The 17,174-nt window shown below is 38.1% G+C and overlaps 1 protein-coding gene and 1 long non-coding RNA gene across 2 annotated transcripts in view; one reads left to right on the top strand and one right to left on the bottom strand.

Moving 5' to 3' along the window:
- Positions 1 to 4,953: 4,953 nt before the first annotated feature.
- MAD2L1 (mitotic arrest deficient 2 like 1) lies at positions 4,954 to 16,965 on the bottom strand. Its single transcript, XM_003310460.7, has 5 exons — positions 12,183 to 16,965; positions 11,182 to 11,328; positions 7,494 to 7,614; positions 6,394 to 6,497; positions 4,954 to 5,810 (listed from the first exon to the last, which is right to left on the bottom strand). Exons 1-5 carry the CDS (start codon positions 12,253 to 12,255, stop codon positions 5,638 to 5,640), a joined length of 618 nt encoding a protein of 205 aa, XP_003310508.1. The 5' UTR covers positions 12,256 to 16,965; the 3' UTR covers positions 4,954 to 5,637.
- LOC134809807 (uncharacterized) overlaps positions 12,863 to 17,174 on the top strand; it is a 509,671-nt gene continuing 505,359 nt past the window's right edge. Inside the window, exon 1 of the long non-coding RNA XR_010156343.1 lies at positions 12,863 to 12,942. This is a non-coding gene — a long non-coding RNA (uncharacterized LOC134809807). The remainder of the gene's footprint in view (positions 12,943 to 17,174) is intronic.

A 17,174-nucleotide genomic window follows, 5' to 3' on the forward strand; every position in this document is an offset into this window, starting at 1 on the left:
TTGGATGCAGTCCTTCTCTCCCCACCCTCTTCTCCCTCACAGCCTTAAATTGAGATTTGGGGGCTGTTCCTTGCTCCAGAGGACTCCTCATTTGGAACTCAGACTTAATTTCCTTTATCTCATGGCTCTCCCCATGTCCCATCATCAGTTTCTAAGACCACAGCTTGTGGCCCAAGTCTTCCATTTCCCCACTAACCCCAACCTCCATTCATTTAGGAGTCAGCTGAACAGATGTAAAGCACTTCAGTGGTGCCTGGCACACAGTTGATGATCAATACCCATGAATTTCCTTTCCTAGACTTGGAGGCTGTAAGCTTTACAGCCTGTTTTTAAAGAGCTGTACTGACTCTTATGAGTGTGAACACAGTGATCCAATAACTGCATGTTAGATATGAAATATTTTGCACATCACAGACCCAATCTTTAAAACCACTAGCATCTGTACTTGGTCAGTGAGACTGCCATTTCAGAAAGAAATTCATATCCATGTCTAGGCATCCACTAGATATGTCCATATCTAGAAAATTTTTTAAAGTGTTTGGAATCTTTCCCTTGCAAGGAAATGGACTATGGGTGGTCCAGCTTATATTTGGGATGCCTTTTTCCACACAGATAAAATTCCAAGAAAATAAGATTTTGATCTCATGTAAGTTCCTTTGTGCAAACAAGCTTGCATAGCAAAATGGTGCAGATAAATGTAGATGAAATGGGCTTTGTACAAGTAAATGTAACTATATTATGTTTCTCTGGTATAAAAATAGATCACATGGTGGAGGACAAAAATAGGTGACATGGTAACATAAACCAACTTGTGTAATCAGAGGGTCAACTCTGACATTTTTCACTCTAGGCCTTTTCTAATAGTCTTGTTGCTAGGGCTACAATGTTTTTGCCAGATTGGAACAGAATTGTCAACTCTAATGAAGATTAAGTAGCTTGCCCAACTACGTTTTTTTTTTTTTTTTTTTTTTTTTAGCCTCAGTGAATACTGCTGGCTTTAAAAGTCATAATTATGAAGAATGGAAAGATCTCTAAATGATCTATTTTTAAAAATATATAACTAATAAAATTTAAAATTGAGTAGACAGTTTCCATTTCACAGCTATTCCAATATAAACTTTTATCAGTCACATTGAACAAAATAACTAGAAATATTTCATACATTTAAAAAAAGAATAAGAAATTATTTACAAGTTAAGCCGCAAACAATTCACCAAAAACTGAGTAATTAAGGTTACTTAACAAACAATTCTTCTGATTAGTTGGAAAATTGTTTCATTACTGTTCACAAATTCATACCTGATTTACTCTGTAGACAATATAGATTAGGCATAGGATAAAATCCTCTGTATTTGGTTCCTCCCAATCATTGGTCAAAGTCATCTGACAACAGACTATCTGAGGAAAGTGTAAATACAAAGTCACCCAATAAAACATGAATAAGTTTTGCAAAGCACAGTAAAGGAAAACCAGTTTGTTCTGAACACTTTATTGCTAAAAGGATGTAAAGGGTAAGAGGAAAAAGGTGACGAAACACTCCTTTTGATATGCTTGTTGGGGAGTCAGGATGAACTTCCTTGGCTAGGGATAGAAGGAAGAGATCACCTAAACTTCAAAAACCACAATACAATTTGCATACTTCCTTGGCCAGGGATAGAAGAGACCACTAAACTTCAAAAACCACGACACAATTTGCATGCCCATTGACCCCCAGTTTTACTTGTGCACAAAAGCATGAGAATTAAATAAAAATTCATGTGAAGTGACTAGTAAATAATAAATGCTAAGTGTTTATTCCCCTAATGTATTTATATATTTGTTGCCAGGAATTCCAATGCTGAGTAACCTTGCTTTTCCAATAAGCTTATAGCCTTTAGAACCAAAAGAAAGTCATCTTAATTTGAATATTACAGCATTAGTGACATCTGGTGGAAAATATAAGAGTTACAAAGTAGCATTACATAGCTATTCTGATCTTTCATGTAAATTTTAGATAAATTTTACATACTAAATGAAAACAAGATGAAGAAATGGTCTATGAAGTTATCTACCTTATTGTGTTAATAATCTTTGAATCTATATGCTAAAATATATAGGAAGTTAATGAACAGAAGAAACATTAGTTAGCTTTTATTAGTATAATTAGCACTATACTAATAAAAACATTTTTCAGCATGCATGTCTATATAGTGAAAAAATGATTAAAAATAGGCATGGGCTCTTTATCCTATTGTGAGTCTCATAAAAAGGGTCTCTTTTTTAAAGGAGAGCCCATACCTCTCTTTTTATGGCATCACATGCCAAAGAACCTCCCTTAACAAGTTTTCAGATCAAATTGTGAACTGTGGGGTGTGTTAGGAAGTATGTCAAGAAAATAGCTAGTTGTGCTTCAGAGAATATGGAATTTAGGTATATTTGGGAGAGACATTCTGTTTGAGATACTATGGATGGAGGCAACAAACGATGTTTTACAAGTGAGCTTTAAATATTACGGTATCAAATGCTCTGAACTAGGGAGGGGTTCAAGTATTTGTGACCAAAAGAGCAAACTGTGATCTGTTACAGGACTGGTAAGCTACAACCCTGGGGCCGAAGCAAACAGCCATGTTTTTTTCTTATTGGAACACACTCACGCTCATTCATTTATGTATTGTCTATGGCTGCTTTCAGCTCGAGTAGGTGCAAGAGACCATATGCCTTCAAAAGCAGAACTATTTACTACCTGGCCATTTACAGAAAGTTTGCCAACCTCTAGTCCATTAGATAACTGTTATCAAACTTCTCGGTGCCATTCCCACCACCTCCATGGGAGGAGTATACTTTCTGGTCCCATTAAAGTTAGGCTTGGCCTTCACTTGCTTTGGTCAGTGTGAAAAAGCTGGCCTTCAGAGTCCTGACTAACCAATGTCCCTCCAACAGAATGAGAAAGGTGCAGCAAAAGCCAACCAATACATGAGACTGTTATACCTCTGCACAAGCATTCTCACAGGGGTTTGACTTCTCTGATTGATGACACTGGGAAAAGGATCCTGAAAGCCAGATACAGTTCAGTTCCTCCTGGGCTCTACTTCAGACCTTGATGGGCTTAACCTCTGTTCATCCCTCTACATATGGTAAGCAACACTGAGCCAGAGTCCAGGCCAGGCCTAGAGGCCCATCATGCTGTCTTAGAATCTTCTCTTTAACATGGTGTAGAAACCACTCACAAGTCTTTCAGCTGTTGATTTAAACATCATCCTCCTGAGGTAAGCCTCAAGGTCTAGAAAGAGGATGGGACAGTCCACTTGGAGCTACAGGGCAAAGCTTTTCCAGTCTAGCTTCACCTCAGTAAAGCTCATAGTTTGGCTCCCACTCAGCTCCAAAATGTGTATTTCTTTTTTATTTATTATTTTTTGAGATGGAGCCTTGCTCTGTCGCCCAGGCTAGAGTACAGTGGCACGGTCTTGGCTCACTGCAACCTCCACCTCATGGGTTCAAGCGATTTCTCCTGCCTCAGCCTCCCAAGTAGCTGAGATGCGCCCGCCACCACGCCCAGCTAATTTTTGTATTTTTAGTAGAGACGGGGTTTGACCATCTTGGCCAGGCTGGTCTCAAACTCCTGATCTCGTGATCCACCTGCCTCGGCCTCCCAAAGTGCTGGGATTACAGGCGCGAGCCACTGCGCCCAGCCCAAAATGTGTATTTCTTAATTGATTATATAATCTGTAAGGGGTAAAATGACTCATCATGACTAGCTCTCCAGAAACCTCAGAGTAAATAGTAGCATGCAAATGATACAAAAATATAAGAATTTAATCCTGTTAATAATGGTAGCTGAGTTGAAATGACCAGAGTATACACACAACCTTTAAAAATGTGATTTCAGCCGGGCGCAGTGGCTCACGCCTGTAATCCCAATGCTTTGTGAGGTCAAGGCGGGCAGATCATGAGGTCAGGAGTTCAAGACTAGCCTGGCCAACATGGTGAAACCCCCTCTCTACTAAAAATATAAAAATTAGCCAGGTGTGGTGGCACGTGCCTGTAATCCCAGCTACTCAGGAGGCTGAGACGGAAGAATGGCTGGAATCCGGGAGGCGGAGGCTGTAGTGAGCTGAGCTGCGCCACTGTACTCCAGCCTGGGCGACAGAATAAGACTCCATCTTGGGGGGAAAGAAAGTGATTTCACAGAATTTAGTCTGACTTCTCAAATAGTTAAAATACAAATGAAGCATTTAATTGCCACTTTTCTTGAAATCATCTAGCTTGGTAACACCAGTGGTCCACTTATTCCATAAAGATATGAAGAGTCTACAAATTTGTCACTGAGAACCCAGAAACTGCCATTGATCCACAGTATTTGCTCAATATGTAATTTCTGAATGAACAGATTCAGACTATGTGCAATTACTTAAAAATAGTGAAGGTTAAATAAGTTAATACACATAAAGAACTTAGAGTGTCTAATAATAAGCATTAATAAACTGAATTTTTACAAAATGAGGTCAGATTTAGATTAGAGATTAGAGAAGACTTTACAAATCTGCCTTAAACTGACCTTGGAAAAACAGGTGAGAGAACTGGATAGAAAGCATGTACCAGATGAGGGTATTAATGAAAGCACAGGAATAAGCATAGTATTTAAATATATAAGGAAAAGTAGGCTGACAATAAGGCTAAGAGTATAGTAAAGTACTAAAATCAACACTTGTTCAACTGGAATTGTTGGACTAATTCCAAAGGACATTTATCCTTTCACAATGATGAAGTAATAGCCTTAAGTCTATTGCTATGAGATGAACAGGATGTGATCAAAGTTTATCCATTAGATTGAAGACACCTCAAGACTCACTCAACTTTGGACCCTTAAGTTCTATAACTTCGTAGGAACAAGAATTCATTAGCTATGCTGAATCAATTCTAATTACCATTTAACTATATCAACACCAAACCAGTATCAAAATGTTTTAAGACAAATTTAAAACAAACTTAACTTTATTTCCTCACTTTCACTTAAAACTTGATTTTATAAAACACATGAAAAAACATTTTTAAGAGTTCTGTATCACAGAACATTAAACAGTACAAATATCCATTGCTTCATAGGTTCAAGTTACATAAATTAAAGTCAAATAATTGGAAACTGATTCAATAGGGAAAACTATACATGAAATGAAGGTCAAAAGGAGCTACACAGCAATATTTCATTGTTTATAGATTATGAGTTACTTTCAGGACCTTAACAAATATTCTGAATATTTAGACTTCCTTTGTTGTATTTTATACTTAAATATCTCCCTACCTAAACTGAGTGAAGCTACTTGACCAAAACATCTGGTTTAGGAAAGCATCTAGCTTTATAGCACAAGTTTTTCCATCTACAGTTACTATCTTCAAAGGAATATACATCACAATGTTGACAAAAAAACCTCCTGGTTCCTTTTGAACAATGTGCAATAAATTCATGATGTTAACTCCATGGTAAGTCAAATAGGTACCAAAAAAATAAAAGGAACAATTACACACAGTTCAGTAAGTATCATTTTGGTTTTCTCCATGTAAAAATTAACCAATGAAATAAAACATATCAACTATAGATGACTTGATTTCAGGAAAACCACATTTCAAAATTACAATTACATTATTTTCCTCATGTCATCCTCAGTCATTGACAGGAATTTTGTAGGCCACCATGCTATTTACTTTGTGGATTGTAGTAGTAAATGAACGAAGGCGGACTTCCTCAGAATTGGTAATAAACTGTGGTCCCGACTCTTCCCATTTTTCAGGTACAACCAAATCTTTGTCTGTATAAATCAGCAGATCAAATGAACCTAAATTGGGGATAAGATCATTGAAGTACATTATTTTCTAAAAGTAAAACTAATCTTGCTGCCTCTCTTCTATTTTGAACCACTCACTGCTGGAAAAGGTCATTTGGCTTGGTCTCCAATCACTAGTTAATTTATTTTGCTCAATGAACATTTATTTCAGTAAAGAAAATATTGTATCTAACTTCCGTGCAATTTAGTGATTGTGTTCAAGTAACCCTTATCTTATTTAATAATGGTCCCAAAGCGCAAGAATAGTGATGCCAGCATATTGTTATAATTGTTCCAGTTTATTATTAACTCTTACTATGCTTAATTTACATATTAAATTTTATCATAGGTATGTATGCATAAGAAAAAAACATTATATAGGGTTCATACTATCCATGGTTTCAGGTATTCACTGTGGGTCTCCCTGTGGAAAGGGAGACGACGATACATTACTTTTGCATGATAACGTTTTCCCTTCAATTTATATTACATAAATCTGATAAATAAGACAAAATTTAATAAAGGGGTGATTACGGCAGTAGCTTAGTCTTTCTGCCAATCAATTTAATTCAACAAGAAGTTGTATAATACTTACAAGAAACTTCCAACAGTGGCAGAAATGTCACTGTAGCTGTGATCTGTCTGATCACTGAACGGATTTCATCCTGGATAGCTTTCTGAGACTTTTCTCTGGGTGCACTGTCAAAAAAAAATCAAATCAATTAATTCATTTCAGGTCTTAACTAATTATTTCAAACATAGTGGTTAGATTATTTATCTGATTAAATGCTCTCAACATCAAATAAGCAGGGCTTATTTGAGAAAGGAGGTCTGTAAAAAATGTGAGTGAAAGTATCCTTCGGACCTACAACCTAGTAGGCACAACATTCATCCTTATTACTTCATTTATCCTGCCAGTCATCTTTTAGAGCTGGTCTTAGTGTCAGGTCATTTAGTATCAGATGACTAGAAAATTTGCCAATCACTTCAAGTTCGGGAAACTTCAGCATCTCTTGAAATAAAAATAAGTGATATCTAAAATATTTATTGGTATAATCATTTCGGCATTTTTAGTAATGCCTAAATGTCTAATTTCCTATTTTCTCAAATAAAACATTAAATTGTATATCAAATTATTTTATAAGCTAAAAATTTCCTAAAATACACCAAAGCCTTCAGAAGCAAACTACATTTCACTATAAGAAATGGTTCTCAGTTTATAGAAAAGCATGCCTAGGACAATGCATTTCTCTTCCAGGGAGTCTGGAACCTTCAGAAATTTATGAAGTGTCTTAGGAAGTAGATGGCATTAAATGAAGTACAGCAGAGCTACATCTTAAATTGTGTGAGTCTAATATCATTCCTTATAGTTAAAAATATCTTAGAACAATTCATTAAATGGTTCATCTAGTATATCATGTGTAGTTTTGTATATATCACCATAAATACTGTTTGAAAACTACTGATTTAGACTAAAGGCAATTATGTTAAAATTATATTATATATACAAATCAATGATATGCTAAACTGAGCACAATTCTTTTCCATAGGTGACTGAGGATATCTTAGAAAAATAAATTAGAAACAAACTATATTTTATATAAAACTAGTTCAATATAATTAGAACTCAATTAGTAATAAAAACAAGTTTTGAAAAAAATACATCAAAGTAGAAATAATGTAATTCCTATTTACCTGTCATCTTTTGCAGTCTTGTCACACTCAATATCAAACTGCCATCTTTCCAGGACCTCACCACTTTCAATATTTGAGATAACTACAACCAGTTTCTGAACTGAACACTTGTATAACCAATCTGCAACACATAAAAAGGAAGGCATCTTTCTTGGTCCACTGCATCATAAAGTAGCTCTCTTCTCGGGTCCCACTCCCTATCCTCAGCAAATTCCTACCACTGCTATCTGGGACCCCCTCCTATGTGCAAGAAAATTTGCACCATCAATAATCTAACTTCTGTTTTCAAATTCTCAGTATCTGTATCAGGTACAGTAATTGGTGCTGAGGACAGAATACTGAACATGTGGTAGTTTCATCCTAATCCAAGACAAAAGCATAGGAGATGGGCATTAATCTACTCATCACACCAATAAATGAGAAATTATCACTGTAATGGCTGCTATGAAAGAAAGATGTAAGATGCAATGAGAGCATAAAAAAAGGAAGATTTGAGCCACTCAGGGAGGTCAGAAAAGGTCTGAGTTTAGCTCTAGGGATAAACAGCATTAAATATGCAAAAGGATAGGAAAGAAGATACAGGCCTCAAATACTCCCAAGGGAAGAGCATATAGAGGGCTGGAAGCAGCCCACTACAAGTGCAATCAAGAAACAAACAAACAAACAAAATAAAACAAAGTAATCCTTTCAAGATTAACAGGAGCCAGACCACACAAAGCCTGGTGGATCAAATTAAAAAAATATACACTTCAAGACCAGGGAAGTCATTACTGTGTGTGAACAGGATGTAAAGCAATTAGACTTGTATTTCAAAACTATCATTGTAGCTGTGATACGGAAAGTGGACTGGAGATGTTAAAGAGGGGATCTAGAGACACTAGTTAGTTAATCAGTAATTCATGCAAGAGTTAATGAAAGCTTGCAGGAGGATAAACTGGTAGATATGGAGCAGTAGGTAGATTTAAGAGATTTCATGGTTAAAACGTATTGGGTTTAGTCACGATAGTAAGGAAGAAGCATGATTCAGGGACAGCTTCCAAGTTTCTTTTATTTCTGGCTGGACGGTTTAGTCATTCATTGAGAGAAAAAAAGAAAATTAAAGAGTATCAGTCTTGGAGATGATCCTAAATTTAGTTTTTAGTATGCTTGAGTGTACATTGTCTCTGGGATAGCTACATAAAGATATAGCTGCTGGATATATGAGTCTGGAGAAAGAGGCTTGGGATAGATGTAAGTTTGTCAGTTGACTACACAGAGGTTGTTAGTGAAGCTATACACAGGTCAGAGATCACCTATAGAGAAATTATAAACACAGAACGGGGGCTCAGATTGAGCCTTGAAGTAATCTTGGAAATTGAAACAGCATATTCAGGAGTCAGCGAAGTTTTTGTAAAGAAACAGAGTAATTACTAAATATTTTAGGCTTATTGGCCACCAAGATCTCTGTTGCTTATTTTTAAACAAACCTGTAAGTGTAAAAACACTCTTAGCTTGTGGGCAGTGCAAAAACAGGCCACTTGTTGGAAGTGGCCTGTGGGCCTTGTGATCCCTGGCATTTATCAACAACTTTTTATTAGTTTCACTCTGAAAAGGAGGAGACTGGGTGGTAATTTGCTCTTCCTTTAAAACTGGAGAGATGAAACCAATGTGGATAATTAAAATCAAAACACAGAAGCAGAAAATATGAGAGAGAACAGGATAAAGACCCTGAAAAAGGCTAGAGGAAATTACATTCAAAACAAAACAATTGGCCAGCAAAACAAAACATGAGCAGCCACTCATGCCTGTAATCCCAGCACTTTGGGAGGCAGAGGTGGGTAGATCACGAGGTCAGGAGTTCGACACCAGCCTGGCCAAGATGGTGAAACCCTGTCTCTAGTAAAAATATAAAAATTAGCCAGGCACGGTGGCAGGTGCTTATAATCTCAGCTACTCGGGAGGCTGTGGTGCGGGGGCAGAGGTTGCAGTGAGCGGAGATCACGCCACTGCACTCCAGCCTGGGTGCCAGAGTGAGACTCCAAACAAAAAACAAACAGAACAACTTGCCTCTAGGGAAGAGCAATTTTTCCACTTTAACTAAAATAAAAGGGAGAAGTTAAATAGGAAGGTCTAGACACAAATAAGGTGAAATGTCATTAACGCAGTCTCAAAGGAGACAACCTAAAAACCATTGGCTTAGGCAATGCTTGCTTCTCCAGCAAATTAAGATAAAAACACACAACCATAGTTGTCTAGAGGTTCCAGGCCAAACGACCTGAGTACAGCCCTATGAATCACTATAGATGATTTATTCCTGACCCCCAATTTTGGATGCAACTCTGGGAGAGGTGGACACTCTTATCAGTGTCTTTCCTGTGTACACTTGAGAACAGAGGTCTATTCCCACACCAAAAGAGGTCTCATCTTGCTATTTTGACAATACCAATCTACTATAGCAGAAGTTCTCAACCAAGGGCAGTTTTGTCCCCTAGGGCACATCTGGCAATATAATACATGGAGGCATTTCTGGTTGTCAGAGCAAGGGGGTTTGTTACTGGCATTTGGTGAGTAAAGGCCATAGTTGTTGGTAAACATTCTATAACACATAGAAAAGCACCCACACCAAAGCACAGAAAAGCACCCACACCAAAGAAATACCCAGGCCAAAATGTCAACAGGGCTATCTTCCCTTGCCTGTTAATTTGAGACCTGACATCCACAGGTTGTTGTGGGATTCCCCTCCTGTACACATAAATGGCAAGGCAATGTTAACAGTTTATCTAGAGGATAGTATAGCTTGAAAGAGAGTTACCAAGCTAAAAAAGTTTACATCCCCATCATTGGAAGGGCATATTAAAAATGGGTTAGTAAAAATACAATAAAAACGGTAAAAAAGACACATTTCTGGTCAACAACAAAAGAAATAATTTCTAAATTAAAAAAAAGATGGCCGCTGTAGTACTTTTTAAAATTTTAGAAGATCAAATGGGAGAAACACTTGAACAATTAGAAATGAGAATCCTAAGTGGAGGGTAACATGAAAGAAAAACTAACAGGAATTCTATAAAGGAAAAAGAAATCGATGAAGAACAAGTATTCACCCAACAGGTGAATCAATGTCTTCAGCTAAAGAAAAACGAGTGTTCACACAGAAAAGGCTTACTGAATCATTGGCAGAATTTTTGAAAACGACAAATAGAAGTACGTGAAAAACAAACAAACAAAAAAACTGTGAGTATTCTGTTATTATATCTTTTCTCTTTTTGAAGTTTAGTTCTCTGGTTGAATCCAATTTCCTTGATCTTAATGTAATGATAACACTAGACTATAGAAAATTAATTAGTTACAGAAAATTAATACATTATATTGAGAATATGTAGTGTATATTGTCTCAGATAGTGAACACCATTATAATTATGTAAAATTCCAACCTGTTCCATTTGGCCACATTTACTGCAAAAGCCACTTCTAAGGGAGTTGATGAAGACTATTTTTTTAGCCATATCAGATTTCTAACATCGAAATATTCAGCCCACTCACAATGTAGTGGGGGAAGAGTGTATTTCTTCCATTTTATATATTATTTTCTTCCTCTCAATTGAAAATATATTTGAGATGTCAGTACACTTCTATGTGCAGAGCGGAAAAATGACTGCTTAAGACGCTAGAAAATCTGCAAGACTCAAATTGTTTCCAATGATTAAAATACCTTTCAGTTGTTCCACCACATTATTTAGGTATTTTATGAGCTCAAGATCAGTAGTTACAAGCAAGGTGAGTCCGTATTTCTGCACTCGAGTAAAGGTTTCAGATGGATATATGCCACGCTGATATAAAATGCTGTTGATGCCGAATGCTGCAAGCAAAAGAAATGTTACAGAAAATTCATTATCACTGCATAACTCTGGAAAATAAAATATATTTAGATGTTGCTATATTTTCATTAGGCTATACAGCTATAAATGACTGAACACACGTGTATCTTGCTGAAAGCAGAGTAGGTACAAAGTGGCATTAAAAATCCTTAAAAGTCTTGCTTCTAAGTAAAAAAGATAATTGCTTTCATGTGGCAAAAAAAAAAAAAAAAGCCAAAGTGTATCAACTTATTATTGCCAAATTTCATCTCATTGTAATCCAAGTCCAAATTCAGATTATGAGGCTAGAGGATGTCAAAATAGGCTGTTGCATTCGAGTTAGCAACTGACTGAATAGTCACTGTGCTCCAGACAAGCCTTTATCTTCCCCTTTCCCTCCCAAATCCTGCCAGGTTCCTTTAGAACGTGCAGCTGGCCTGTTCGAGAACAAGGTTTCCCAAAGTCTTGTCTACTGCCAGCCTCATGCCCAATAATCACTTTGAGTGGGAGGGTGAGGGTGCTCTCGCAGTTAAAAAAAAAAAAAAAAGAAACACACACACACACACGCATACACTGGGGCCCACCCCAGTCACACTGTGTCCTGTATCGGAAAGTAAGGGGTGGGAGGTGGGACGGATCTGCACTTAAAGGAAGAAACGCTCCGGAAGAGGCTACGCCGCGAGGTAGGCCCCAGCAGCACGCAGGCCTGCAGCTCCACGTTAGCAACGCGTCTGGAGAAAGCGCCTGCAGCCGCCTCTCCCCAGATTACTTCTCTGGTATCAGAGGCCGAGCTGTGGGTCTACTGAGCCGTCACGACTCCGTTCCCCCCGATATATTGGCCTGCGCGAGAACTTACAGAAGAACTCGGCCACGATTTCGGCGCTCCCGCGCAGGGTGATTCCCTGCTCCCGGGAGAGCTGCAGCGCCATGGCCAGGGACACAAACAAAGGCACGCGCTTCCACTCCGCGGACAGCAACCACAGCGGCTCCAACAGCACTTCCCCGCCAAGCGTTTCAAAAGTAACGACGCAGCACGTCGTCAGGTCCTTTGCGCAGGCGCGACGAGCCTTTAAGCCCAGCCCCACGCAGCGGGGACCTGCCCTTTCTCTCAGCCTTCGTGTGATGTCGCGGGAGCGGCCGGTTCGCGCAGGCGCAGTTGGTGGACCTGGTGGCGCTGTGCCGTGTGTGACAACTACGGTAGGTGTAGGTTAGGATATGTCTTCTGGTCGTGGTCTACTAGTTGGGGCCGAGGGAAGAAGATGACGATTCCAATTTCAGTAGCCACTCTCTAGGCTTATGAACTGAAAGACCAAGGAGCACAATTTCCGAGTTTCAAAGATACTTTCAAACTGAAAGGAACTGTTCGCCAGCTGCTCGCGAAGTGGCCCATGTGACCCCTAGTGAACGGTCTAAACTTCCGCTAGATGCTTTGGGAATTCGTAAAGCGACTGCGTGCGCGGCAGCCAAGCCACAGCTTTACAGGGTTCGCCTTCTGTGTGGGAACGCGGCTTTTCCCGAGAAATTGGGTTAGGGATTAAAGAGAAGAACTGCATCCTTTTTACTGCGCTTTTTCCACGTCTTTCCTGGGCTTAGGGCCCTCCTCAGAGGCCAGAGGGGTAGGCGAGTCCGAGGCGGTAGGGGGCTGCGTCCGGAAGTCCAGGCTGCGTTCTGTCCACCCTGCCCACCCTTAGGGGGCAGGACAGGAATAAGGTCACCTCACCAAAGAGGCCCATCAACATTGAAGAATATTTCAGTGAATCTTGACTCACCAAGCTCAATGACTTTTCATTGAAAAGGGTGAGAATTATTAAGGAGATATTGCACAATTAATGTTCATGTCAAGTTTGAAAAAAAATTATTCTTAAAGCAGCTAGGAAGATATTTGTAAAATGACGCCTGAAAAACTTTCATGTCTGCCGGACGTTATATGAGAAATACTTGAGTGTTGTTAGTTTTCTATTGCTGCATAACGAATTACCACGAATCAGTGGCTTCAAAACACCTATTCGTTTTCTCAGTCCTGTAGGTCAGAAGTCTGGACGTGGCATAGTTGACGGCTTTGCTCAGTCACACAAGGTTGAAATCAAAGGGTGTGCAAGTGGGATCTCATCTGAGGTTTGGGGTCCTTCTAAGCCCTCTGGCAGAATTTCGTTGTGGTTGTTGGACTGAGGTCCCTTTTTGTCTCGCCAGCTGTTGGCCAGAGGCCAGCTGTATGTCAGCTAGACCTTTCACAGGCCTTCTAACGCTTCCCATCTCCGTGGCTTTCGGGAGCCCCCAGCCCCTTTTAAAGGCTCACCTGATTAAGTCAGACTCAGTCAGATCTCCCTTTTGATGAACCTAGTCCCAGAAGTGATATCTGCTCATATTTGTAGGTTCTACCCAAACTCCAGGGGAGGGGATTATGTAGATGCGCTCTCTAGGGGCCAGGAATGTGGGGAACTAGCTTAGAATTCTGCCTGTACAGCGTTGTATATCATGTTTCGATCAGTTGGAAGAGTAAGGCATGGGTGTGATAGGTAACAGGTTGACTTGACCCAGTAAAATTTTTTCCCTTAAATCCTTTAATCTCTGTGTGTGTATAAATCACAATCTTTGATATGAAGAACAATGTCAGGGAAAGTGAGGAGTAAAGAAGCAAGGGAGTTGGATGTCCTTCACCCCTTCCACTGGGAGCTTGGGTAGAGCTAGAATTTTGGCATCACGCTGGTAGACCATGGTGCCCATGTTTTTCCACATAAAAACTGCCTCTCTTTCTAAGGAATTTTATGTTAAAACTCAGCACTTTAGGAAAGGTTTTCTTGAGTTTCATGATAATGTGCTTTTTAAGTTACCTGAAGCTACACATAATTGTTAGTATAACCTGGAAATTCTAGAAATTAAAAGGCTGGCATAATTACGATTTTTCTATGTACAGAGGAAGTACTAAATATCTGTACTCTGAGGAGACATAAGACATGAGGTTTAGAAGGAATGGTCTGTGTCTTTTGAGGAGTTTGTAGTCTACTTTGGTTTAAATATTTATACTTTTTTTTTAAAGGAAAATTGGAAGCTCATGATTTTGGCCTTATCTGGTTTCTGCCTGCCTGGGAAGCCCCCTATCAGATTACTTTCCTCATCTGTCTGCTTCTTTCAGTAACTTGGCCCTCCATGTTCTTTTCCACCTTAGTGCTTTCCATAATGTATATTCCTTCTCTACCTAGAAATTTCATTTTATCTGCTCAGATTCCTAATTATATTCACACCCTTTCTTAACTTAAATGTTACTTTGCTTAAAGACATTTTCCTTGGCCCTTCAGACTGTATAAGGACCGCTCTGAAGTATTTTCATAGCATCTCATAGTGCTATTTCAGAGCATTTATTTTATTGTAAAAAATTGTGTAATGGTTTGTGTTATACCTGATCTGTTTTCCTGTATCAAAAATAAAATTAGGATGAATCTAAAAGTTTATTGTCATAGAAAAAGTACAGATCAGAATCCAGGAGACTTCAAATCAAGTGGGAAGGGTGGTAAGAAGCTTGCACTCACCAGTAACAGCACAGCTTATAAGGATAAAGGAGGAAGCATTTTGAGCTTTTCCATTATTGGTCCTTATACATTAAGATTTTGTTGGGGGGGGCAAACAGCTGTTTAAGTTGATTTGTCTACAGTTGATTGGCTTAATTTCACGGAATCATACTAACAAAAATGTAAAGCTTATGTTTTATATTTATGATTAGAGCATTTCAGGGAAATCAGGATGACTTAAGTTTTGGTTTATGTGGTTATGGGCAGTTGGTCTTGATGTATATCTAAACTGTGACTTCCATTTTTATTTTATTTTTTTTAACACCTGTAAGATCCATGATGGCATTTAGTGGGTTCTCAACAAATATTTGTTGAATGAATGAATATTTGCTTAGGAAAGCTTTATGTAAGAATCCAAAACATTTTCTAATTGAAGAGTAGGTTGGATGGATGAATGAGGTCACTTTTAGAGAACTGTGAATACCTATCTGTGTTGATTGAATTGGAGGTACCAGGGTTTTCTAGGTTCTTAGGATTGACATAATTAAAGGGGCATTTTTTTTTTCAACTGTTAATTCAGTAATGGTTGTAGAATGGATTGTGTACAGGACAGTCTAGGTTAGTGGCCTCAAACTTGATCATGTAGAAGAATTACCTGTGTGTTTTGTAAATTCCTGGCTTTTATTCCACCTTCCCCAGAACTGGTTCAGGCCACACTTAAGCACCTGAAGTATGCTGATCCAAATTGTAACATGCTGCAAGTGTAAAATACCAGATTTCAAAGACATCTAAACTAATGGATATAAAGTATTATGTTAATATGTTTTCTAATTGATTACATCTTGAAATAATATTTTACGTGCATTGAGTTAAATAAAATGTATTATTAAAATGATTTCACTGGCTTCTTTTTAGTTTATTTTCAGTGTGATTACCATGACATTTAAAATTATGTATGTGACTCGTATATTTTTATTGGACAGTATTTGTCTACAGTGTGGGGTATAGAGAATGACATGTTTTAACAAGCATTCCAAGTGATTCTGATGCAAGTTCTTAGACCAGTCTCTAAAAAACAAGATACTGTGATGGATATTTTAGCCTGCAGGGCTAGGAAGTTGAGTGTCTGAAATAAATGGATGCCAGAGAGGTTGAATAAGAAGAGATACTTTAGGAAAAGACATTTTGAAACAAGGACTGAGTTGATGATTGATAATGGAAGAATGAAGCGGTAGTTCAGATAAATCTGAGGTGCCACATCTGCAATACAGGGTAGTATTTGATCCACATTATGGTAGAAAGAGCTGCCCAAACTCTGAACTCGTACTAGTTCTTATTTATCAAAGTAACACCCAAGATTCTAAAAGCTTTGGAGGGACTTCTTCCACATTAACTTTTGGGAACTTGATTTGCCATTGACCGCATCTTATCAAATACATGCACACTTATCTTTACAGAATGTTTCAAAACTTGTTTTCAGTTACTTTAGCTTACTTTTCTTTATAATTCAATGAAATCTTTTTAATGTGTATTATTTAGGGGAAGCCTATTTGGACAGGGAGAAGAATAAATTAAGACTTTTTTCTGAAGAAAATTCAAGCAGAATGCATAACCAAACAAACTCATATTAGTAAAAGAGATAAGGTGTGTCATAAACAGCCCTTTATTTCATATTAGGGTGCTAAAAATAGAAACAATTTTCTAAAGCTAAAATCAAATAAAATTTTAGGATGAAAGTGACTTAATTAATGATTAGTTGAACAACCTTAAAGATATGGAAACTGAGGTCCAGAATGGCTATACAGTTTGTCTAAGATTCAGTATCTTGACAGTGGTATAGTTAGCAGACAATCTAGGGTTTCTGACTTAGTCTCCTTTTAAATTATATCCATCTGAAGACATTCTGAAAAATGTTCTTTTTCAAAGGTTATTTTGAAAAAAAACAACGGATTTTAGGCTAAGGATTTTTACTCAATAACCTATACACATAACTTGTCAAAAAAATGGCAGTTATTTACTACGAACCATAATTTTATGTAGATACACAAATACTTACAACTGCCACAAGGTGGCACCGTATGCATGCGAAATACTACCTTTTAATACCAATAGTACATGTGAATGTGCTTTAGTTCAAGGAAAAATGAATTTGTTATTTTCTAAGGTATTAATATGTGTGGAATACTTCAGAATGACATGTGGAATCATAATGTATTACAAAACTGGTATCCTTTTTTGTTTGTTTGTTTTTTGAGACAGAGTCTTGTTCTGTCGCCCAGGCTGCAGTGCAGTGGCATGATCTCGACTCGCTGCAACCTCTGCCTCCCAGGTTCAAGCAATTC

Source organism: Pan troglodytes, chromosome 3 (genome assembly GCF_028858775.2).
Source record: "Pan troglodytes isolate AG18354 chromosome 3, NHGRI_mPanTro3-v2.0_pri, whole genome shotgun sequence".
Classification (NCBI taxonomy): domain Eukaryota; kingdom Metazoa; phylum Chordata; class Mammalia; order Primates; family Hominidae; genus Pan; species Pan troglodytes.